This window comes from Pholcus phalangioides, unplaced genomic scaffold, assembly GCF_987345545.1.
Source record: "Pholcus phalangioides strain wild (caught in Gottingen) unplaced genomic scaffold, Ppha-v1.0 ptg000003l_1, whole genome shotgun sequence".
NCBI lineage: Eukaryota > Metazoa > Arthropoda > Arachnida > Araneae > Pholcidae > Pholcus > Pholcus phalangioides.
Window position 1 is genome coordinate 2,271,864 of NW_028301596.1, and position 26,105 is coordinate 2,297,968.

General features: G+C 36.8%; 1 protein-coding gene across 5 annotated transcripts; it reads right to left on the minus strand.

The window, feature by feature from the left end:
- Positions 1–1,410: 1,410 nt before the first annotated feature.
- On the minus strand, positions 1,411–16,181 carry LOC149087889 (uncharacterized). 5 transcript variants are annotated; one of them, XR_016193951.1, is made up of 3 exons: positions 14,526–16,181; positions 1,665–1,776; positions 1,411–1,562 (listed from the first exon to the last, which is right to left on the minus strand). XR_016193951.1 is itself a non-coding variant. In XM_089242300.1 (2 exons), the coding sequence occupies exons 1-2, from the start codon at positions 16,022–16,024 to the stop codon at positions 1,735–1,737; spliced, it is 1,056 nt and encodes a 351-aa protein (XP_089098426.1). In that variant the 5' UTR covers positions 16,025–16,172; the 3' UTR covers positions 1,411–1,734. The 5 variants fall into 5 exon arrangements, 1 of the variants encoding a protein (XP_089098426.1); XR_016193952.1 differs by having other exon boundaries at positions 15,011–16,172; XR_016193953.1 differs by lacking the exon at positions 14,526–16,181 and adding an exon at positions 10,491–12,014 and having other exon boundaries at positions 1,411–1,776.
- Positions 16,182–26,105: the final 9,924 nt, after the last annotated feature.

Consider the following 26,105-nt stretch of genomic DNA (forward strand, 5'->3'; position numbering starts at 1 on the left):
TAAATATTCAAGCTTATGTTAGATCTTTGATGAAGGTTAACAGGATCAAAGGTCAACAAGAGATTGGCTTCAAAAGTCATGTGAGCAATCTTCATAGCAAATCTTCATTATCCATAATTACAATTTTAATATATTTGTTTTCAGTTCTCCTAATGTTCAGAGTGAAATTGAATATTAAACTGTACCAGTGTTGCATTATTATTTGGCTTCCTTAACTTTAAAAATTTAGTTTCATGTGAATTTTTCAACCTATTAGATTAATTTCAAATAATAATTAAGAGCCACTGTAATATAAAGTACAAATCATAGCAGGGCTTTAATTAAAAGTTTATGGAGAAAGAACAAGTATGATTTTGCCACTCTGCCTCTACTACTTGACCTTACATGCATCTCTCCTCCACTGCAAAATTCTTGAACTGTGTTTTTCCCCTCCTGAAGCAGTTATCTCCTTTGCCTCCCCCCCCCCCCCATTCCAGCTTGCTCATAGTGGATCGAAGAGGTATGAGTTACAAAAATTTCAAATAGGAAGAAAAAATACATGGAGGAGGAAGAAGAGATGTCTGCATATAGTAAAAAAGGAGGATAGAGGAAATGGCAGGAGGGGTTCTGAAATATGAGGGTGATGATGATTCCTCTGAGAAGAGGGAAAGGAAAAATGTAGAAATGCATGTGTGTGTACCAATCAGCAGATGGCGGTGTTGCACACCTTGTTGAGCTGCCTCTTTTCCTTCATTATAAATCATCGTACATTGTCTCGCTTCTTGAGTATGTGTGGTGTAGAACAGAACAATACAAGTGTTTTCGTTGCTATTGTCTATCATGCACTGGTGTACATCTTAGTCACTGTACTATGTGTATGGCCTAAGCCAGGGGTTCTCAAACTTTTTCCACCCACTGCACTTCCTTTCCAATGCTTATCCGTGAGTTCTGCTAACTCCCTACAGCTGTTTAACAAAGAATATTTTTGAAAAATATATCAGGGATCACCGCTATGTGGCACCCCTGACAAAGGTTGGAGGTGCGCCAGGGAGCAGCGATGCACAATTTGCGAACCCCTGGCCTAAGCATCATTTTTTTGGTTAAAGGGATCCCCCTCAAATTTATCATTGTGCCAACCATGGAAATAATAAACATCAAGAGTCAAGTTATCTTACACTGTTACAGCACAATATCTAACTCAATGCTTTTTTTGTCACTTTCAGAATTTTCTTCATAGACAAAACAGAATCATAGAATATGGCCATATTTCATTGAGAAAAACACTCGTTTTCAAAACAGTAAACTGCTAGCAAATTTGCCAATGATAGCTCAAATTACTATTTTGAATTGCAATCAAAATGTATTTTGCAAAAAAAACAAAAAACATTGAAGTCATTTGAAGGTTGAGAAAAAGAAAATAATAACTGGGTCTACGTTAATATTTTCTACAAAGTTTATTCTTTGATCGTTGAGGGAATGGTTTCTCTTTTAACATAGAAATGGATGATGATGCCAATTTACAATGAAACAAGAAGCCAATTTTTTCAATACAATTTCTAGCCATCTTCAAATCAAAGCTTTTTCTACAATAAAAGAAAAATAAATCAAAATCATAGATATTTTGACATTTCTATATACATGTGTTTGAGACTGCCTGGTCACCGTGGAGACAAGTATTGGCATACCTTTTGCTTGAATTTTCCAATGCGGTTTCCGCGCTTCTTGAATTCTCTTTAATATTTTATAGCAGCAAATTCACATCCTGCTGTGCAAATTGAAAATTCTCTTCGGCCATGTCTGAAGAAAAAAAAAGATTTCTCACTCATATAACACCATTCAAACATGGATAGCAATGGTGGAAGAAGTTTCATTTTTGGTTGAAAATTATATTTTTATTGAAGAACAATTCATTGCTTTGGGGCCATGCAAGTATTACGTCAGCAGATTTTTAGCCATTTTTTTTATCCCCATCAGCAAAACACTGACTCCACCTCTCGTCAGCAGCTTAGAATATTTCATATCTTCAAAAAGGGTGGTTGATGACGTAAGCAATTTTCAACCCCCAATGCTGACGTAATACTTGAATGACACCTTTCCCGATATTAGGCAGATATAATTATAACCTCTTATTTAATTCAGAGGGAATAAGTGATATAAAGGTTCAATGATTCACTTGACTAAACTCAAGTAGAATCAATCAATATCAGGGTTGGCAAGTTTTTGTTGCAGTGAAAAAACCATGGTAAATACTGCCCCGGAAAATGGTTTTTGTCACATTTTTTTTTACATGGCAAAAATTCATACTATTAAAAAATTAGGTTTATCTGTTTCGAATTGTATGAATAAACAATTGTAAAGCCTTATACTTATCAATTTTTTTATAACAAATCTGAATGATGCATATTTTATTTGGATATGTCTTCATATTTTTGATTGCTGAATATTCATTTTTATGCCTTGTAATTTTATAAGTTTCACATGCTTTTAAGTTTTTATATTGAAAAGAATATTTCTTAATCGAAAAATTAAGCTTGGAATGTCTTGAATAAAAAGAAAAATTTTTGTCCAGGGTTTTCTACTTTTTGTTACGGTCCTGCAAAAATCCAACCCTGATCAATGTGGTAGAAATACCAAAACAAAAGATTCTAACGGAATCTAAAAGTGTGGACGAGTTAAATCTGCCAACAGAAAGGGTTTTTGTTTCTCTCTAACATCATCCAGCATCCGGAGGGGGTTTTTTTTCCTTCCAGGTGAAGCAGTCGTTTTGAGATGGTGAACTAAGAATTGGTGTTTGAAAGATATAAATCATATCTTAACATTGTGATGGCCATGTTGACTATTATGCTAAGCACTTATCGAACTTTCCTAAAAGTGTCTCATTGCTCCTGATTTTGTAAATTTTTTCTATCCTTTCACTCTTGTGTTCGTAACACACACTTCTGTATCCGCAATTTCTTACCCTTCACAGCTGTTTACTGGCCCTATCGACATAGTGATACTGGGTTGCTGAAAAAAAAGTCGAAAAAGTTTGAAACACAGGAGGAACCTGTTTGGTGGAGCTAGCACCACCTGGAATTGATGATTGTAGAAACGTATGGCAACTCGGTGTCACTATGTTGGCGACCCAGCATCACTATGTCGGAAGTGGTGACCGAAATCGAAGCTGTTCCATGAGCTTCACTTTGTACATATCTTAGATGAAGATACAGTGAAACCTAACTACACTTGTACTCGATATAATAAGTCCCTCTACAACAATATTTTTCAGAACAGATGCAGTATGGTCCGCCACGACTTTGTTCTCGTGATAAGTCATAATGCTTCTCTTGTTGCCGTATTTTTTTAACACTTTTCTGGTTTCATTGGGTGATACTAGATGGCGCTGGCTTCACCAAACAGGATTTTTTTTTTTTTTTTTTTTTTTCTTTTGTTCACCGCGTTTTTTCAAAAATTCTAAGCAGCCGTTGTTCCATTTCCAGCGCATCTCTCTCTCTCTCATTATTATTCCTCCCTTCTGTAGCTCTAGTTATTTGGATTATCTACTGTATCATACCATTTTATTATTTCGTTGTATTTATTAGTTATTCATCCATTGCCATGCCTTTTAGTTTTAATGCATAGAATATTTATTTATTCAACATGCCCGGATCCGTTTATTAAAAAAAAAAGTGTCCGGGTTTTCGTTTTAATACATAGAATATTTATGCCCAGAATTCCTTATGCCCCGATCTTTTTATTATTAAAAAAATGGGCCAGGTGTAATTTTTTTAACTGATATTTTTTTCTATTTTTGTGCTTGGTGGTTTCTATTATGTTTTGCACGCTGTTTTTTTTCGGCGTCCATAGTGTCTGACGGCCTTGGCAACTGGGTCATTCCGTGTCAAGTCAACACAGTGATTTTACTCCCCATCTCAGATTTTGATGAAACTTGGCACAGAGGTAGCCTACATGGAGATAAAGAAAACTACCCAATTTCATTAAAATACGTCAACCCATTTTGAAAATATGGCGATGTGAAGTTGTCAAAATTCACCAAAAAACACCCCACTGCCATAATTTCAAATTGGTGTTGCAACTCTCCTAATTAAGCTAAAATGATGGGACAGGTGTCATTTTTCAGCATTTTTAATGGGCTTTCCTATGATATACAACATAATATGGGTTTGAGATAAAATGATGTTTTTTTAATTAAAATTAAAATTTTAATTTTGAATTTATAAAAAAGCGCATCTTCAAAAATTTTCAAAAAATTATATACAACACTTCACATTATTGTTAACTAATTCCCTAAGTATGAAAGTGGGACTGTCATGGGTTTACTACTTTATAAAATTTCAAAAATACATATTTCACTAAAAAATTGACATTTTTGTAAAATTTATAGATTTAAGTGGAAATATACATAACTTACCCATAAATAAATCTTTAGTCTTTATTCTTAATATATCTATGTACACATTGAAATTTACTCTTAACACATACATTCAAATGTCACTTGCCAAACCTGATACAAACAGTATATTTTTTAAGATTTACACTGTCTTTTTGAACGCTTCATTTGTTTTTACAGTATCATCCCCAGGAATTTGATATATTCTTCCTGTTGGTGTTACTGGGTTTACTTTACAAAGAACATCATTTACAGATACCCATAGAATATCAGGTTTTGTAGGATATGCATAAGACAGTGATGGACCAGCTGGGTGAAGGAAAGTAGCTTTAACTTCATCAAGACCTTCGTCTTTTGTTAAAACATAAGCTAGCCACCATTTCCTGTCGTAGATGGCAGTAACATATCCATGAATATCTCTTAAAGCCAGTTTTTCCGGAGATTTTGTGACTGTTTCAACAGTAGATTCTGTTGTACCTGAAAAAGTTTTTACTAATATTTTTGATGTACTTGATGCTATCGGTATAAAGGCATGTAACCTCTGTGTTCCTTTGATGGTAACAGATTGACTAAAGCGTTGTTCTAGAAATCTTTCAGTTTCAATGTACTCTTCTTGTGTTGAAAATTCAAAGTGTACGGATGTAATGTTCTTAACTACCCAATCAAAAAGTTGTTGTGGAGTAAGAATTTGGTTCTCACATGGCCTCTGCAGACTTGCTTTTGTTGCTAATCTCTTAACAGTGCCACCGACACCATCGCAAGGTCCTTTTCCATGTGCAGAGGCAAAAAATGCCATTCTGTATCGATGCCAAAATCTTCTTTGTGGAAACATAAGTTTATAAAATTCTTTTTATTCTTGTACTGGCTGCACTGCCATCCGAAAAATAATACATCTTCTGTACAGTTTGAAATTTGGTTTTTAAAAATTGAATTAGCTTTTTTTGAAAACAGTAAACTGCTATAGTGTTATGCTCTAGACAATTAGAAATTATGACATAGCTCATATGCTCTGTTTTCTTCTCTCCTTTGTAATACTGTTATGGTCCAAAGAAGAAATATTAGCTTTACAATAATATTTATGAGACCTATGACCATTTTACTCCTTATATGAATATCGTTCAACACTTTGGCCAGTGATTCGAATAGGGCGTACAGAGCGTGGTTACCTTGACCACAAAATAACCCTTATCAACGGGGAGTGCTAGTGCTCCATTTTAATTAACATTTACCACATGAAAACAAGTAAAAAGAACCAAATCACTACAAGTCACACATACACATTTATAATAGTTAAGATAATTAAATTTTAATTACTTTTCTTCCTCAATGAGATATTTTAACAATACAGCAGCTTCATTTAAAATACTTCAAAACTGACATTGAGCAAATTCAAAAGTCTCTTATAGCAGAAAATAAATGCTTTTCCAACATCAACATTTAACAAAACTTTACTTTAAACAACGAAACAAACAGAATAATCCCGAAAATGTGCATTGTCATAGCGATCATTAGCATTAAGACACATTAAAGAAATTTCGACTTAACTGAATTATTGTTAATCTAGTAGTCCCCCAATAGTATTTCACTTAATCTTGTTCACCCCTCAGAGTGTGTATTATGTTACATATGTGTGGCAACGTTTTTTTTGTTTACCTTTTGTAGTTTTGTATTCTCTTTGTCTTTCCTTATGAAGGTACTACCATTTTTCCTGTCTAAATAAAATATTTGAAGTTACTTTAGGTTATGGGGACCAGTGCTCGCTTAATGCAAGTTAGTGAGTCTGAATAAATATATTAAAATGGAAACCACTAGAGTTTCAAGTTGTATACAGCCACTATCCAAAGAAAACTATGACACCTGGAAGGTTCAGGCACAAGCTTTACTTATTAAAAGTAAACTGTGGGATTATGTGAATGGGAAAATCACAGAACCAGCTGAAGATGAGGAGAGACAAAAATGGCTTGACAAAGATCTAGAGGCAAGATCTGATTTGTTGCTTATCATCAGCCCTACAGAACTGAAACAAGTAAAAAATTGTGTTACATCCAAAGATGTATGGGATACACTAAAAGGTATCTATCAAAGTTCTGGTCCTGCAAGAAAAGCAACTTTGTTAAAAAAATTGATATTATTAAAGATGCAAGAGAAAGCTGGTGCAAGAGAGCATCTCAATGCATTTATGGACACTGTAGACAAATTGATAGATATGGATGTTACAATCCATGATGACCTGCTGTGTGTAATGATGTTATACAGTCTTCCAGAATCATTCGAGAACTTTCGGGTTGCAATAGAGTGCAGAGATGAATTGCCACGACCAGAAGACCTGAAAATAAAGATAATTGAGGAAAGTGAAGCAAGGAGCTCGCATTCCAAGGCTGAAAGGCAATCTGAAGATGCATTTTATGGAAAAGGGAAACCACACCACAGGTTTCGGCATACAAAAGCATTATCAAGTGAAAAAGAAACACGATTTCGATGCCACAAGTGCCAAAAGCCTGGACATTTTGCTCGGGACTGCTGGTCAAAGAATGTAAAAAAAGATAACTCTTCCTTCAAAGCAGAAGAGAAGTGTCTGTCATCACTTGTAGACAAACCACAAGCGAAATCATCCTGGTGTTTGGATAGTGGAAGCACATCTCACATGTGTTGTGATGACTCCAGTTTCAAAAATCTCATCGAGGACCATGATATTGGAATGATAAATCTAGCGGTTGTAGGTCAAAACACTAAATTCCAAGGAAAGGGAACTATAGAACTGAAATCCAACAGAGACTCTACAGTTACATTGAAGAATACGCTGTATGTTCCTGAACTGATGACAAATTTATTATCTGTGAACAAAATCACTGAATATGGAGGAACTGTCATTTTTAAAAGGAATGAAGCTCTTGTTAAAAACCAAAAAGGAGAAATAGCTTTGATTGTACCCAAGAAAAATGGTCTGTACACATACGATGCTAGTAATCGACCAGAAAATTCAAGGTATACAGCAGAATCCAAGATCATGACCTGGCACAAGAAACTAGGTCATATCAATGAAGTCGACCTGAAATCTGCACAAAGAAACAACGCAGTTCAAGGAATGTATTTTAATCTGAATGAAAAACTGAATGACTGTGAAGCGTGCATTCAAGGAAAGATGACAAAAGTCCCATTTGAGAGAAGAACAGATCCAAAAGAACTGGACTTGTTAGAGATTGTGCATTCAGATGTTTGTGGGCCGATGCGAGTAACATCTCCTGGTGGATCAAAATACTTTGTAACCTTTATTGATGAAAGTTCCAGATATTGTAAAGTGTACTTCCTGAAACACAAAAATGAAGTGCTGAAATTCTTCAAAGAATATAAAAATGAAGTTGAAAATCACACTGGCAAAAAGATCAAACATTTGCAGAGTGACAATGGAGTTGGAGAATACTGTAGTACTGAATTCAGTGAATTCCTAAAAGCATGTGGAATCAAGAGAAGATTATCTGCACCATATACGGCAGAACAAAATGGTCTAGCTGAGAGGAAAAACAGAACTCTTCTAGATAAAGCAAGATGCATGCTAATTGAATCTAAAGCTCCACCTTCACTTTGGGCTGAAGCCATAAATACTGCAAATTATTTATGTAACAGAACGCCTTCAAGAGTGATTAATCATAAAACACCTTTTGAAAGATGGAGTGGAAGAATTCCATCTGTAAAGCATCTACAAGTTTTTGGATCAAAGACTTATATCCTAGACAAGAAAAGGAAAAAGGGGAAGTTCGATCCAAGAGGTAATGTTGGCATGTTTGTAGGTTATGCTGAATATTCAAAAGCTTATAGAATATGGATGAATAACAAAAAGCAGATAGAAATAGCCAGAGATGTGAAAGTACTGAACACTTTCTACAATGACAAGAACTCAAATAATGTTGACGACCTTCTAGAAAGAAATCAAAAAATGTCCGACAAAACAGAATTTCAAGTTGTTCCTGTCCCAAATGAAAATATAGGTGAAGTATTTGATGTTGTGTTAAACTCTGATCAAGATGAATCCTCAGAATCTGATGAAAATCAACATATTGATGGAGATGATAAAGACCAACCTGATGGAATTGAAGAATGAAACTAGAATCCAAAGAACAAGAAGACAGCCGATTTGGTTCAATGACTATGAAATGTCAGCTTATTGTGAATTGAAAGAAGCACTCAAAGGTCCTGATGCTCAGTTATGGATTGATGCTATGAAAAAGGAAATTATTTCACATTTAAAAAATGATACTTTTGAAATTGTTCAAAAGCAAAATTCGATGAACATTATTGGATGTAAGATGGTTCTGAAGAACAAGTACAAGTCTAATGGAGATCTTGAGAGAAGAAAAGCGCGCTTAGTTGCAAAAGGTTATGACCAACGCCCAGAACTCGATTACAATGAAACATATGCTCCTGTAGCGAAGTTAAGTTCAATTAGGCTATTACTGGCATTAGCTGTTGAAGAAGATTTGGATTTGCATCAACTAGATGTTTCTACAGCATTTCTAAATGGAGAAATTGATGAGGACATTTTCATGGAAAAACCAGAGATGCTTGAAAAACTTGTCTTTGAAATAATGCTGGAACACAGCTCAGACACTGATCAAACAGTCTTCATGAAAGCCAGAAAGATGCTTTCTGATCTGAGGAATGATGAAACACATAAAGTCTGTCATTTGAAAAAGGCATTATATGGACTGAAACAAGCAAGTCATCAATGGTTCACAAAACTTGACAAAAAACTCAAGGAACTTGGGTTTCAATCACTAAATGCTGATCCATGTCTATACTCTTCATTGAAAGGAGGAGAGAAAACTATTGTTGCAATATATGTGGATGATCTCATTATAGCCACGAATAAGGTCCAACAATTTGAAAAATTGAAAATTGAACTTATGAAATCCTTCGAAATGCATGACTTAGGTGAACTCCAGTACTGTCTTGGAATCGAATTCAAACGTAAAGATGGAAAAATAATAATGTCTCAACAAAAGTACATTACAAGTATTCTTGAAAGATTTGGAATGTCAGAATGTAAGCCAATATCTACTCCGATGGAATCATCTCTCAAACTGTCAAAAGGAAAAAATATACCATCTGAATATCCGTATCAAAGCCTTATTGGTTCACTTATGTATTTATCTGTAGGTACTCGACCTGACATCACATACGCTGTTAGCTATTTGAGCCAATACAATAATTGCCATGAAAAATCACATTGGATGGCAGCAAAAAGAATTCTCAGATATTTACAAGGTACCAAGAATCTATCATTAGTATACCAAAAGACTGGGAAGATGATAGTTGGATATGCTGATGCAACATGGGCTTCATGTAGTGAAGATTGTAAGTCATACACTGGTTACTGTTTCAAGTTTGGAGGTTCTGCTATATCATGGGAATCAAGGAAACAGAGAACCGTGGCTCTGTCATCATGTGAAGCTGAATATATGTCCCTTACAGAAGCTACCAGAGAAGCGATCCATCTGAAAGAACTGATAAATGAATTGGGACTGAATCAAAGCCAGATAATTATATATAATGACAATAAATCAGCAAACAACATGTCAAGAAATCCAATTGTTAGTTCAAAATCGAAACATATTAACATCAAAGAACATTTTATTCGAGAAAAGGTGGCATCTGGTGATGTATCAGTGAAGTACAAGCCCACTGAAGAAATGGAAGCAGACATTTTAACAAAAAGTTTAACACCTCAAAAATTGTTCATGTTTCGAAAAATGTTAGGACTCAATTGACTCTTCGGTGTGAGGGGGAGTATTGTTAATCTAGTAGTCCCCCAATAGTATTTCACTTAATCTTGTTCACCCCTCAGAGTGTGTATTATGTTACATATGTGTGGCAACGTTCTTTTTTGTTTACCTTTTGTAGTTTTGTATTCTCTTTGTCTTTCCTTATGAAGGTACTACCATTTTTCCTGTCTAAATAAAATATTTGAAGTTACTTTATGAATAATTCAACAGGGGGAGTTTGATCTAACCTCAAAGAAATCATGATATTAACAAAAATTTACAAATTTTCGGATCACCGCCACGAACTCAAATGAAATGTTGAATGAGAGAGAGAACAAAGAGGAAATACCTCACATACTCACAAATTCCGAGTGACTCGTCGTTCTGCCACCCAGGGGTCAGTGTTCCTGCCACAGTTCTTGGATCTCGAGTCAAGTTCTAGGGACATCGGGAAACAGGCGGCCTATTCTAAATAGGACAACACTCTCCGGATCCTTCTCAGGCTCTGCTCTGGACATGGTGACAGGCTTCAGGATTTGCCTCGGCAACAAAATGAAGAAACTACTGCGGTAGCAAACTGCAACATCTCGCGAGAACGATTTCACATTACTAACATCAAATTTACCGCGTTTTTCTCGACGAGAGAAAACACGGAAGACTGCACCAAGACTGACCAACGACTAACAAAAACTGACCAACCCACCGACGTTTCGAGGGTATAAGTAAAATGAAAAGTGGGCGTGGCTTCGAAAATGCGCACACTTTGATTCGTGGCGTAAATTTTTATGACATCAATTTTGACCAATTAAGGTGAAAGGGCAAGTCTAAAATCCGGACAAAATAACGCCCTGAACGAAACTTTCTTCCTACGGGGAGATTCTTCTGATCCCAAGGACAATGCACTAAATGTTATACAAAAAGGAAAACGCTTAATTATGCACACACATCATTAAAAAAATACAAATTAAATTTTACCATTAGATGGGAAATTAATTCCGCGTTCCAATGATAGGTCACATGACATACTTTGACGCATAATTAATGATACAGGAAGAATTTCGTCATATGACAAAGAAAATTAAAAAAATTAATTAACACATGATTTTAAATTCAAGATGACACATAGAATACACTTTCTTGAATTATCTAAATATTTTCCAATCAGAATTATTATCCAAATTCAACGTTAACAAATATCAACAGCACGTGTGTAAGTTTCCATTTAAATAAAAAGAAATTATTAATGAATTACTTAATTAATGACTCCACAAAATAGATCAGCATGTATGTCTCATCCTCCAGAAAAATTCTGACGACGTTGCAAAAAGTTTCAAACACGAAAAGCGGTAATTTTGTGTGTTTCCCTCTGCAAAAATAAACAAACAAACAAAAAAAATATTCTCTCCGCGTCACCTTCGTGATCGGAAACGAAAGTTCGAAAAATGGCCATCTCCTGCTTCACTATCCTGGAACAAATTTAAATTTTTACAAACTCTTAATTTTTCCAACGAAGATGCCTCAAAATCGGTTCACTGTTGACACCAAGGAGCAAAATTTCCAGGGGATTAATTTAGAATAATCGGTCAAGATATCAGGATCGTGTGGAAAATCAAAATTTCGAAAACACATACCGTGTGTACAAAAAAATATGTGTGTAACCCACTCGTTTTCCCAACTGAAAAAGGACAACAAACTAATTTTCTTACAACACAAAACACATGACACATATCTACTATTTGACACAAAAATTTGACACATAAATATGATATGAATAACTCTCGATTACAAAAACACTATGTCATATGTCAAAAGAGGGGGAAAAGTGTGGCATGACTTTTCCACCTTGACAGTTGCATGATCACTTGACCAATGATAACTCTGGGCCTCATCTTGGATCACAAAAGTAATTCTCAGAGAAGTCACATGTAACAAATTCACCCTCATTCAAGTTTTCCTTGACTTCATTTACAAAAGAGCTTTGCTGCTTAGCTAGAAAATCATGGAGTATCAGTGTGGTCAATCTCTCAGAAAATAATTCGATAAACTCCGATGAGGTCTTCTGTATGGTTTCTAAGTTACATCCGTCTACTGAAACCCATTGTCGAAAAGTGATATTCTCAACCATATTATTATCAAATGAATTTTGTAGTGTACTTTTTATTGGGTCACTTCCTGGGCAAGAACTACAGTTTCCCATAATGCAATGAATTGATGCTGGGTTGCACAGCATTTTTGCCAAACAGTGTTTATAAGAGGCCAATTCTCCATTGGTTAACATACCGAGTTTAGCATTTTCTATCATAAGTTTGACATTTTGATGTGTAGTGCAAACACATACTGAGTGTGTTCCACTGTGTCCTGCTAAAATGCAGTGTTTTGGGCGCAGTTCTGCAAATTTAGAAAACCCTATCTTTATTTCTTGAAATTTATCTTTGAAAATTTTATATGCTTCTTTTAAATTGCACAAAATAAGTCTTTTAGACATTACTGTTTTATCTCCATTCTCCCCCTTCACAGTTACACAGTCTTTCTTTCCTGGCATTACTCTACTTATTTCATCATTTTCATAAAAAGAACGTACTGTTTGCACAACTTCTTGTGACAAATTCTTTCCCAGTTTTTGGTCAGGACTTTCTAATATACCTCTTTCCTTCAAAAGCCATTTTGCCTGGCGTACCATGTAGTTAGGAGCATTGAATTCGCACATTATCATTCTTACACTCCAAGATTCAGGCTAACAAGTCAGTAGCATTACTTTCTTTTTCCTACTCCTAGAGGAAAAGCTAGCTTTCAGATTAGCTATAACAGATTGCTCCAGTGACTCACATTCATTTTCTGAGGAATCCTCTGCATTAGCAAATAGTTGTTTTTTTAAGTGCTAACCCAATGCTTTTAAATTTTTTGGTTGAATACTTCTTCATCTGAAGTTTTGTACTACGCACAGGGGACTCTCCTAATTCCTGGAGAGACGTATTTAGTGTCTGCACAACAGCTGAAGGTGGAGGAACATAGCTTGTTTCATCATCCGAAAGTTTTCTGCAATCATTTTTTCCTTGCATAGTTTTCAATGAACCAATCTGCTTCCTACAATTATCACAAATTTTTGATATCTTTGGCATATCAGGAAACATACCACACATCCATTGAGGCACATTTCTTAGTCTCCTTATGTTTTTCACAGAATGATTATGTTTTTTTAAAGGATTGCAACATTGTAGTGTCTGATATCTTTCTTTCTCCATTGTATAATATCACACAGATCTCAATTAAAATATAGAAAAAAGTTTCTGAAGAGAACACCAAGAAAATATACTGAAATAATATTTTTTTTCACTAATACCACCTCACAAAATATCAACATTTAAAAAATAAACTTATTACCATCACATTTTTTTTAAATCAACAACATTCACATCCCACTGCCACTGAATCAGTATGAATACTGATCAGTCTGCCTATGCCCACAGGCAGTTGGAACCAGTTGGACTGGTTTAAAGTGGTTTAAACCTGTTAAACCATAAAATAATCACCCATCATAGTCACTAGTTGCATTTTAAACACATTAAAAATAAATTTATGAAAAAAGTGAAAATTTATTCATGGGTAAGTTATGTATATTTCTGCTTAAATCTATAAATTTTACAAAAATGTCAATTTTTTTAGTAAAATATATATTTTTGAAATTTTATAAAGTTGTGAACCCATGACAGTCCCACTTTCATACTTAAGGAATTAGTTAACAACAATGTGAAGTGTTGAATATAATTTTTTGAAAATTTTTGAAGATGCGCTTTCTGATAAATTCAAAATTTAAATTTTAATTTAAATTTTAAATAAACATTTCATCTCAAACCCATATTGTGTTGCATATCATAGAAAAGCCCATAGAAAATGCTGCAAAATGATACCTGTCCCATCATTTTAGCTTAACTAGGAGAGTTGCAACAGCAATTTGAAATTATGGCCGTGGGGTGTTTTTTAGTGAATTTTGACAACTTCACATCGCCATATTTTCAAAATGGGTTGACATATTTTAATGAAATTGGGTAGTTTTCTTTATCTACATGTAGGCTACCTATGTGCCAAGTTTCATCGAAATCTGAGATGGCGAGTTAAAATTTATATAAAAATTGTGTTGATTTCACATGGAATGACCCAACTCTTCGTCGGGCCATCAGACATGTGTGGCGCCAAATAACCGCCAAGTGGCAGACCATACGACAGCTGTTCCTATTTTTCAATTAGAAATGTCTGTACTCTAATGTTAAGCTGCCATCTCTAGATGTAATGATTATACATCTACGCTGATTTTTCTGGGGTCCACAATTTTTATATTGAGGTTCTCATTATATAATTTTATGAAAAAAATACTTTTAGTGATAGAAATATTCTTATACCTGTGATGAAATTGATTCATTTGCCTAGTGTTCTAGAAGAAGAGATTTTCTAGAATTTCTCTCGAGTTGTCTTCGCAAATATTTTTTGATTTCTTGTTGCTGTTTTGGAGATTTGAATTTTTTTGCAGTTCAATATCATAATTTATAGGTGTTTCATTGCAGTTGTCAAGTGATGACTCTTGTTCTGCACTTGGTGATCTCATTGCATGAATAATAGGTTGCATCGCTGTTATTCGCTCCAGAAACACCTGTGCTTGTGCATGGTTTTTTATTTCCTTTAGCTGATCTTCAAAAGCTTCTTTTAATTTGATTTTCATATTCTCGAGAAATGATTCATTTTCTGGTGAACTAGAAGAATTGTCGCTTGTTGAGCTTTCAAGAATGCCTCTTTCTTCGCAAAGCGCAACACTGCTAGAATCAGAATCTTCATAAGCATTTTTATTAACAGAATTTTTTGTGCGAACTAGATCGATATGCTTACATACCTTCTGTTTTCTTGCATAATCTGAGCATGTGCAACAAAATCGGTGAATGCACTCATTGTATTCATGTCCCAAAATTTGGCAACTACAATTCACGTCATTTTCTTGTACGGTGCACAGTTCAGAACCATCAAGAGAATTGAGCTTCCAGCCCTGGTCAGTTTTTAGAATCTCTAATAAAGCTGTGCAGGTCCATTTCTTGATATTTAGCAGGTCTTTCTTCTTTAGTAATCTAATTCTTTCAGAACTGGGACCTACATTATTGCGTATGTCATCCAGAATGCAATCAAGCGGTATATTTGACGCTATTTTATCAGCGATAATTGATTTGTCTTCTTTTGATAAAGGAATATGCATAAGTTCATTATCATGCCCAACATGAGTTGAGCAGTAAGTGACTTTATACCTGCCGTTATTTTGATTCAGTTTGATGGAAGCTGGACAGTAAGCTTGGATTTTGGAGCTGCCCTGTGTCTTCAACTGACGTACTCCTACACCTTTTGGTGAGTATTTGCCAGAGCGATTGCATCTGTAATAATGATATGATGTGCTTTTGCTCCGTTTCTTTGAAGAACTTTTCACAAACCAAGACTTAGAGGTCTTCTCAATACTTGACTTCCAACAATCAAAGTCATGGAAACTTCGAAATTGTAAATGCTGAATGTCCAGTCTGATTTCATGCGCATCCTGTAAATGACCTTCCATACCTTCTGGGTAGAACTGTTCGACACATTTTGGACACTTGTGTGTTTTCTTGCTGTTTGGAAGGCGTTTTAATGTAACTAAATGCTTAGTCTGCTTGTGATGTTCGAAGTATTTAGGAGTATTACATCCATATGTGCACAAATTACATGAGTAGGCGTAGCTTTCTTTCTCAATAACAGAAGGATGGGAAAGTTTCGTGTGTCTTTTCAAATTGCTTTTATTCAAAAATTTCTTTTGGCAGATGCAGCACGTTTTCTTCAAAGGAGCAGGGAGATCTGGTTCTGGGAGGGCTGTTCCAAGTGTTGAAGACATTTTTATGAGGCGAAACAGATAAAGAAAGTAAGAAAGAGGACGGAAACAACAAAAAGGATTTAATTAAAACATAAGAAAATGAAAATAGTCCCTAAGCCGCTTGAAAGTTGCTTATTCTTTTTCAGTGCAGCTTTGCCTAGTCCAATTATAAAACACTGGACAGGATAAGGATGCCTTTGTAACGGCTAGCACCGCAACACCGGTGCCTCTTCTCATCGTGGTTGATTTCTTTTGCTATGCCACTGCATTAGCAGTGCTTTCGTGTCATTCACGATTTTTTCCTTGTCAGATGGTCTTCTAATGTTTAGACCGAGTCTAAAAGCAACACGTTCATCTACATCTGGAGGCTCTTGTAGGTACATTTGGCAGCGTGACAATTCAGGACAGTGTAATAGGATGTGTTCTATGGTTTCCTCGTTCATCCTGCAGAGAGGGCATGTAGCGATCATGTTCACAGTGAACTTAGCAAGACGGTGGTTTGTCTCCAGTGAGCGAGTCCGAGCTTTGAAGAAGAGTGTTGATGGAAGAGATCCATCATACGCGCTCTCCCAGGAATAGGCTAACTTCCTGCAATAGTAGTTCAATGATGATTTCTTTAGTACTTCTTGCCTCCACAATTCGTGGGCCTTCTTGCGAATCGATGTGCCGATCATGACGTAAGGGTGCCTCTGTAACGGCTAACAGCGCAGCACCAGTGCCTCTTGTGATTGCAGTTAGTACCAAAGCGTATTAATAAGTGTCTTTAATACGCTTTGGTTAGCACTCACTGCATCTGCAGTTCTTTCAGATGGTCTTCCCATGTTTAAGCCGGGTTTTCCTAGGAGCAGGTTTTCTGTGCAGCGCGCAACGTGATTCGCCCAGCGCGACACGCTGTCCATTCACCAATAAGAAAAGAAGCATGACTGTTTTCCTACAGAGCGCAATACGTCTCAAGACAGCGCTTTACGTCGGGCGTGATTGATCGACTTCTACTGGAGGAGTCAAATGCGCCGTGCATTGCCGATGTTCTCTTCACTCTTGTCACAAGAGTCTTGTGTGTTTTCTTTCCCCCTTCCCTTTAAACCGGAGCATGCAGACGACAGTGTAGGTGATGCCAAGGCTATATAATATAGCCGCCTTGATCTGATGCGCCACGCTAGGAAAACACAAACGCGTAGCGTAATTATGTAACAAGTTTCTGATGGCGCGAAATGGTCCAATTCAGTTCACGTGGCGCAAAAACCTGTTCCTAGGGGTTTCAGAGCTACTCTGTCGTCTGCATGCTCCGGTTTGAAGGGAAGGGAAAGAAAACACACAAGAGTGAAGAGAATATCGGCAAAACCACGGCGCACGACTCATTTGACTCCTCCAGAAGCAGTCGGCCAATCACGCCCGACGTAAAGCGCTGTCGTGAGGCGTATTGCGCTCTGTAGGAAAACAGTCATGCTGCTTTTCTTACTGGTGAGTGGATGGCGTGTCGCACTGGGCGAATCACGTTGCGCGTAGCACAGGAAACCTGATCCTAGGAAAACCCGACTTTAGGTCGAACTTAAGGGTAACGTTGTCGTCTGCATCCGGAGACTCGTGTATAGGTACATTAGGCGGTAAGGCAATTCAGGGCAGTGTAATAGGATGTGTCTTGTTTCCTCGTTCATCCTGCAGACATGGCATGTAACATCCATGTTCAAACTGGGCAAGACGGTGGTTTGTCTCCAGTGAGCGAGTTCGAGCCTTGAAGAAGAGTGTTTCTGCAAGAGATCCGTCATACGTGCTCTCCCATGAATAGGCCAACTTCCTGGAATTGTAGTTTAGTGATGATTTCTTTAGAACTTCTTGCCTCCACAATTCGTGTGCCTTCTCGCAAATCGATGTTTTCATCGCTCGGCCAAGTTACTGGGTGTTTTGTAGCACTGGCGTATTAAGATATTTTTTCCGAAGGTAGTTGATCCTACGCCACCAGGATGTACTTTGGAGGCAGTAGAATGAATGGATCGAGAGTTTGTTCAACACTCTACGATCATCGTGACCGGGCAACATATGATAACTTTGCTCTTGCTTGAAAAGTGGAGGTATCAACTTCACCCTCAATTGCGCACGTTGCTGTGCCAGTGAGGTCACTTCGAGGGCGAATCTAGAAACCGAGATCTGAGCAGCTTCTTAAGTCCTGTTTGTTTGGTCTGAGACCAGGACCGCATCTGCACAAGAAAGAGATGGTACCGCTACGGAATTCCATAAATGTCTGGCAACCTCATATCAGTTGTAGGATATCCTACAATCAAAATATACTCATCAAAAAAGTACACGATGAGCTCCTAAAATTTTGCACTCTGTTTTGCAGGCAATGAAAATCAGTTACAGATATTGTGACCATACGTCGCGTGTTTTCCGGGACAGGCTTTTCTAGTCGTCCGGGATTTTTTTGCAAAAATGCCTCGGCTTTCTCCCGTTTTTTGCACAAAGGCCTATTTGAATTTTTATTATTTATTGAAGACAAAAATTAAAGTTACTTTTCAACTCTTAAATCATATGAATTAAATTATAAATAACAAGAATAATCTCATGTATTTGTCTTGGTGAACGTTTTATTTCATGGAATTCATGCTAATTCACTGCAATTTGCAGTAATGCTTCATTTCCCACCATTGTGATTTCTCTGTAATTTTCAGCAATATTTGGCAACTTTGCTTACTATGGCATCATTTTTCGCGATATGGTGATGTCTCGTATTTTCCCGTACTTCGTTCGAAGAAATATGGTCAGCCTAGTTTCAGATGACTTCTGCTGTGCCATTGCAACAGCGGTGTTATTCACATCTTTTTTTCTTTCAGGTGCTGAAAACGAGAGTGACGTCCATCCGTGATGGCTTGTGCAAATATATAGTTGGCGGTGCGGCAATTATTTTTATTCTGCTCCTGATCTGGTACTTCTCCCTTTGTGTGTTATCCATGTCCCCCTAGCCATCACCCGCTAAAGTAGAATGTTTTTTGTTTAATTAATGTGATGTAAAATTGGTGTAAATTAATAGAAGTAAAGGAATCAAGTACTGGGATGCACAAAAATAAAGAAAAACATTCAGAAACACGTTAGAACTGTATTTGAAAATGCAGATTAATTTTGTTACGATTCGTTTTTCTCTAAAGATTCCACCGTCCTTATAAATGGTGAAGCGATCACAAGAAAAGAGTTGTTGAGACTTTATCCTCAATGCGAGATTGTGAATAATTGTAAATATCTGTTTTCGGTGAATAAATCTGACGTCCTGAAAAATTGCTTCATCCTCTGATCATTTCAAGGACTTGTAGACATTATCCGGAACAATTTAAAATTACTAGAGTATATTACGCTTAACACGTTCCCACTTAGGAAGTTTTCTCCCTTAGTACGACTTATTTTCGTAATCCTAACTTTTACTATCACGTATCGAAATTAAAGCGTTTACCCGCGTACAATGTTTTTCATGAGTTTTTGGAAAACGCTAAAGTGTAGAGGTTCCCAGGGAGGCATGCACTCCGAAAAATGTCGAAGTTGCCTCTCTCCAGGACAGTCAACGACGCCGGAAGTCAAAAATGTTTGGCATTGCTTTGTTCGCAAACCGAAATACCTTTTCCTGCAGGAATCAATGTTAATAATAAATTAATCAGTTCTTAAAGCTTCGAAGATTTTCAGTGTGAACTTTTACAACAGATAATACCAACAGATTTAAGGTGACCATACGTCCCGTATTTCCCGGGACAGTCCCGGTATTTTCTGTATTTTTGGCCGTCCCGACTTTTTGGCAAAAGTGTCCCGGTTTTTCCCGTATTTTACACGAAGTCTACTTGAATTTTTATTCTTTACTGAAATCAAAGATTGAAATTATTTTTCAACTCATAAATTATATTGTGATAATTACAACTATAAATGAGAATATTAATCTCCCACATTTGTCTTGGAGAACGTTTTGTTTTTCGTGGAATTCATTTTAATCCACTGCAATTTGCAGTAATGCTTCATTTCGCGCCATTGGGATTTTTCGGTAATTTCAACAATATTTGGCAACTTTTTCTCTCGAGGAAATATGGTCACCCTTGGTTATAAAAAAAAAACCGGCACTAAAAAATCACTGAGCTATAAGTAATTATTTACACTGAGCTTTACTTATAGCTCAGTGTAAAAAATATAGCTATAATTCGAAAGAGACGAAATGGAACAGGAATAGAAACGATGCCAGGGCAAATTCTGGTTTCGTGAATATGAATCATCTCACATATGACAATCTCATTGTCGAAGTCTCCAAAACCTTCGTTCGCAGCACCACTTGACCACTAATATGGCGACTTCCTGCACGACTCTTTTTTTTTTTTCTTTTTTGATGGGCGTTAGATATTTCAAACATTTTCTTGAAGTTCAAGTTATTGATCCACCTGGTTTTTCTTCAAAAAATGCTTAATTAGAACTGCGGAATTTCTTCAATGCACTTTATGATCCAACAAATAATTTTAAAACCTTCTAACTGTATTTATATATGGATTGATGCAGTTGGATATTAGAAGACAATATGGAAACATTAAGTTTAATTTTCGTGCTTAAGAAGATATAAGTAATAACTGGAAATCAATTGTGCGTGTTATTGCATAGATATCAAATTCAAAAGTAGGTCCGGTTAATTATTTTGTATCCAATTTTTTGGGCTTCTATCTCTAAGCGAACTCAGAATTTATTTTTTAAATTATTGATGTGGTGGAAAACCTCATTAAATATCCGCATTTCTTCAGTAAAATCGCAATTTTAATATTGATTTCTATCGGCAGTATGCACCGTGAGCAGTTAACTGAAGGAATGTCAAAAAGTCGGTTATCTGAAAAACGGTTTTCTCCGTGGTTAAACGTCCGGTTAACTGCTAATATTTCCGTCGAACTTTAACAGCTGCTGTTCCACGGCTAACAGAAATTGCTGGTTAACTTTCAGACTAAGAAAATTTTTCACTTTTTTGATGTTTATTTCATGGACTTACATATATACAAAAAAATATTTTTTGTGATATTTTTCGCAAACTCTGTATTAATTTTTTTTCTTTGTTTCTTCTGGTAATTCAGAGTCAATTTTGCGGACTTGAATCTATGTTACGAAATAGAAAATTCACAAAAAAATGGTTAGTGTTGAACTGAGGTCCATGCACGTTCCTGTTCAGCGCACACGAGCTCTAAGGAAAGATTGAAATTCGTTGCTTTTGTTGTCTAGGTGAGCTTACCCGGCAAGTGTGAGTACATGCGTTCGATTCCCCGCAGGGACAGTTGAATTATCTTCCCTAAATTCATCTTCACATGAGCTCTGTATATAAGAGAGGAAAAAAACACGTAGAGGAGGGTGAGAAAGAAAGGATGAGGGTGAAAGAAAAATCTATTACACTTCTTTCCTCTCCTCCTTCCCGTTTTTTTTATTTCTTTCGTGCCCCATCTTCTTCCTTTCCCTAACATGCGAACAGGGAAACCAGTTTTCTGGAACTATCCTCCATACTTCAAATAGAGTTCTTCCAAATTTGTTGGCAAAAGCCTATGAAGCTTTTCGAATAGACGTCATAATCATCATCAGCATTACTTTGAGGGACAAGCACAGGATGATCCCCATAGAAATGAATGTAAAAATTGCCTATTTTACCGTAGAAATGCGGGACTTTGGTGGGGTTTTCCGCCACATCAATGATTTCAAGAATTGAATTGAATTCTGCATTTTTTGGAAATATCGAGTTCGCTTACAGATACGGAGCCCATAAAATTAAATATAAAATAATTAGCCGGACCTACTTTTGAGTTATTTATTTATACAATAATGTTGGCCGAGGGCTAAACATGAGAATGCGGTTGATGGCGACAGAAAAAGTTATTTCGAAACATTTTTCGGAAATATAAATGGCGTGGGGGAATCAACAAGAAACCTGGGATATGGAGGAGCTATTGATAGAGTATGAAAATTCGAAAGGTGAAAGTTTGCGTGCAATTCTCATGAGAACCGTTTTAGAGATGTTGAGAGGTATTTGCTATGTGGAGCACCATTCGGAGATAGAATTGAGATTGCGTTGGAGAAGTTCTTGGTCTGACTCGTGATTTATGGTGCGGTAGATTACGCAATCATCAACAAAAAGTCTAGGGGTGCAGTTGAGGATTTCAGGTCGTTAATAAATATTAAGAATAAAAGTGGGAAATTACTGATCCCTGCGGGGTCCCAGAATTCACGGGTTGCCGATGGAGAGTAGTGGTCTTTGAAGTGGACATGTTTGCGATATTTTAGGAAGGCTTCCAACTACTTACGCAATCGAACGTTTAAACCGAGTGTAGAAAGTTTAAGTAGTAATTTATCGTGGGGGACTTTGTCATATGCTTTTTGAGAAATCTAAGAAAATGACATCAGTTTATAAGTTTTTAATTGGTGGCTCTTTCTTTCAAAACTATCGTCATCTACAGGCAATTTACTACCTGGAGAGTTATGCCGGAAACGTAAGTGTGTGTACCTAACAGTCTGAGTGCGTATCTAGTGTTGTGTCTGATTTTTCAGAGATAACATCTATATTTCAGAAGTGAAGTGTGATGATTGAATTTCATTTGTACCGTTTGTGGATTGCTCTTTGTGGCAAGACTTTTTTAAGGGGTAGATCGGCTCACATCCACGCCTTGAAGTTGGAAACCACAGAAAACCAATTTCAGCTAACCATCATTGGGGCGACGGTGGGGTTCGAACCCGGGATCTCGCAATGCGAGACCGTCACTGTGATCACTCGATCATCACAGTGGCAAAATCATCGAGCATCTAAAAGCCACCATATCACAGGCTTGGAATGATGTTTCTTGTACTCTTGTAACCCTCATTGATTTGGTTGAATCCGTGCCAAATCGAATTTTTGCTTTGATTAGCAACAGAGGTGTTTGTACAAAATATTGACTTCGGTAAATTTATATATAATTATTTGAATTTTATTTTACATTTCCCAAAAATCAGTAGGTGTCATAATTTTGTCTATACTACATTTTATGTTTTTCTCATAAAATAATGCAAAATATTTTTTTAAAATTCCCAATATTTTGTGCAAAGTTATTTAAGACCGTTATAAAACAGCTCGGAATTTTTTATATTTTTTATTTTGCTCGTTCTTGCGATTTCAATAAAATTCAAGAGTGTCTTATAATTATGTCTTGCACTGTACTAGAAATATTCAGAGTATAAAGCACGGATTAATTCATTTTTCATTGATTCCCATTGGAAAAATTATTTGTGTTTACGAACGGACTTCAGGAACATATTTACCGTTCAAGCTGCAATCAAAAATCACTGAAACCCTCCTTCAGAATGCCATATCTTTTTTTTAATTAACCACCTATTATTAAAATTTATTTTTATAAAATATTTGGGCTTGTCAATGATAAAATAAGAGGCTTTCACAGAGACGAGAAATTATTAAGACGAGAAAAACGCATGACAAAAAAATACGATTTTCATTTCCGCTGAAAGAGTCAAGTTCGTAAACCGCGAGTTGACCGATGGGTTCCTCCGAAAAATAAGACATTTTTCCAAAAACAAAGTTGGGACGGCCACTGTGGTGGATGAATGGTCATAGTGCATGGGCAAAGATACGGGGGAGAATGGAGCATTGCCCCCCCCCCCCAGCGTCAAAGGTGGAGTCGACTGATATAATGTATATGTGTATATATGAATTGACATCATAATCATCATGCCCCCCCCCCCCAGAATTCCAAGTCTATCTCTGCCTATGCTCTCGTGATGCGAGTCCTTCACTGTGACCACACGACGGCAGAGCGGCAGTTGTACTATGGTCGTTTGGCTAGAAGATTGCCCCTGGTCAGTAGCAGTTTTGGCACCGTTCACAAATGCGTCGGGTGTAACGTCCCGGGGGGCGGGTGCTAAAACGAGTGGACAATTTTTGGTTTTGTATAACATCCTCTCCTTTACCATCTTCACTTGAACATGCACGTCATCGTTAAGCGTAAGAAACCGTTTCCTGCCGATTTTCAGCACTTTTCGGTTTCCGACAATTTTTTAAAGTCCGAACGTCCTAAACAAGACGCAATTCAAGCGATAGGCTCTTCTTTAAAAAAATTGTTAAACGAGTCGAAGAATGGTGAAAATCGTTTGGAAACGACTTCTCTGAAAAGTCAATCAGTCCCTTCTACAGTATAGTGGCCGAAAAGATGTAGGGACAGCTCTGCATAACGACACTTTTATTTGAACAATTTTAGGGCATCAATGTTAATTTTATCCTCATTTTGAAGGCAGTTATCTAAAAAATGAATGGAAGTAGAATACGTTCTGTTTTTAAGATAAAATAAATTTCTTTTTTCATTCAGGTCAGTTTCTTACTAGCTGGATGGTTCGTTCTGTTTGGTTCCGTGTGAGAAAAGCCGACAAACGGAACTGGAAATTGAAATGGCAAGTTCAGTTCTTTTTTCTCGGGAACCGTCCAAAACAAGGGTTAACAGGGACACTTCTGGAAAAGCAGCAGACGACAGGTCCAAGAATTAGAATCATTTATTCTGTTTCGTTCCGTGTGAGCAAAGCCGACAAACGGAACTGGATATTGAAATGGCAAGTTCAGTTCTTTTTTTTAAGGAACCATCTAAAACAAGGGACACCTCTGGAAAAACAGCAGACGACAGGTCCAAGAATTAGAATTATTTGTTCTATTTCGTTCCGTGTGAGCAAAGCCGACTAACGGAACTGGATATTGAAATGGCAAGTTCAGTTCTTTTTTTTAAGGAACCATCTAAAACAAGGGACACCTCTGGAAAAACAGCAGACGACAGGTCAAAGAAGTAGAATCATTCGTTCTGTTTCGTTCCGTGTCAGCAAAGCCGACAAACGGAACTGGATGTTGAAATGGCGAGTTCAGTTCTTTTTCCGGTACAAGGAGCTGCCAAAAACAAAGAATCTTCGAAAAAGAAGCAGACGACAGGTTATATGCAGTGCAAAAGGTAACGCGGAAAAGATCAAATTATAATTATTATAATTTGATCCGAGTTTAGTTTTATTCATTATATTCTTTTCAATATATTCCGAGTTGAGTTTACTTGGCATTTATCGCTTTTTCCATTCGGTACAAACAATGCGCTTACCCAATGCTTCTCTATGTGAATTTTTCGAAATTCGGAGGCGTCTTTTAAGTTCAAAATACATTTTAAATAATGTCGCAGAAAGTTAGACCTGCTTATGAAGAAGCTCTCACTTGAAAATTTAGATAATCCAATGCAATTTAACGGAAGAGGAACATGGGGGGGGGGGGGCAATGCCTCTCCAGCGTCCAAGGTGGAGTCTGTAAACGTGTATACGTGTATATACGAATTGACATCATCATCGTCGTGCTCCCCAGACATTCAAGTCTATCTCCGCGTTTGTCATAGTGTCGGATTCGCATCGCGAGTTCCCGGGGGTTCGAACCCCACTGATACCACAGTGATGGTCAGCAGAAGGTGGTTTTGTGTGTTTCCCAACACACACATTTTAGGCGTGAATGCTAGCCGATCTCCCCGTCAAAAAGTCTCGCCACAGAGAGCAACAGGCACAAATATTCAAGGATTACACTTCACTTCTGAAATATAGATGGCAGCAATGAAAATCGGACAGACACCAGAAGATTAAAAAAAGGATAGAGAACTCATCTAATGATGAAAAAAGATTAAATTATTCATTTCATTAATACTGGAATCATTTCTTTCGTTAATGCTGGAATAATTTCTCTTATCAATTCTTGAATTTTCCTTCATTAATTCTGGATTTTCCTTCATTAATTCTGGATTTTCCTTCATTAATTCTGGATTTTCCTTCATTAATTCTGGAATTTTCTTTCATTAATTCTTGAATTTTCTTTCAACCTAGCGAGTTTGCCACATTTTGAAACACAGCATCCTATTTCGTTTCTTGTTATTTTGGCGTAGAATCTTCCTGATTGGCTACAAATACCGCATAGGGATTGGATGTGGGGCATAGAAATCGCCTATTCTGAGCCTGGTTATTTCTTTTCCTCACAGCGATGATACTGGCACGAGCAGGGAATTTTTTTCCCTGAATATTCTGAGGGAAAATAGACTACTTACTGACGTCTCAAGCAGCGTGCGGA

Excerpts from the sequence above, each read along its gene's own strand:
- LOC149087889 (XM_089242300.1), bottom strand. The coding sequence starts at position 16,024 with ATGTCTTCAACACTTGGAACAGCCCTCCCAGAACCAGATCTCCCTGCT. Across the intron at positions 1,777-15,010 it reads ATTATGCAAGAAAACAGAAG|ACATGGCCGAAGAGAATTTT; the intron begins GTATGTAAGCAT and ends TTTTTTCTTCAG.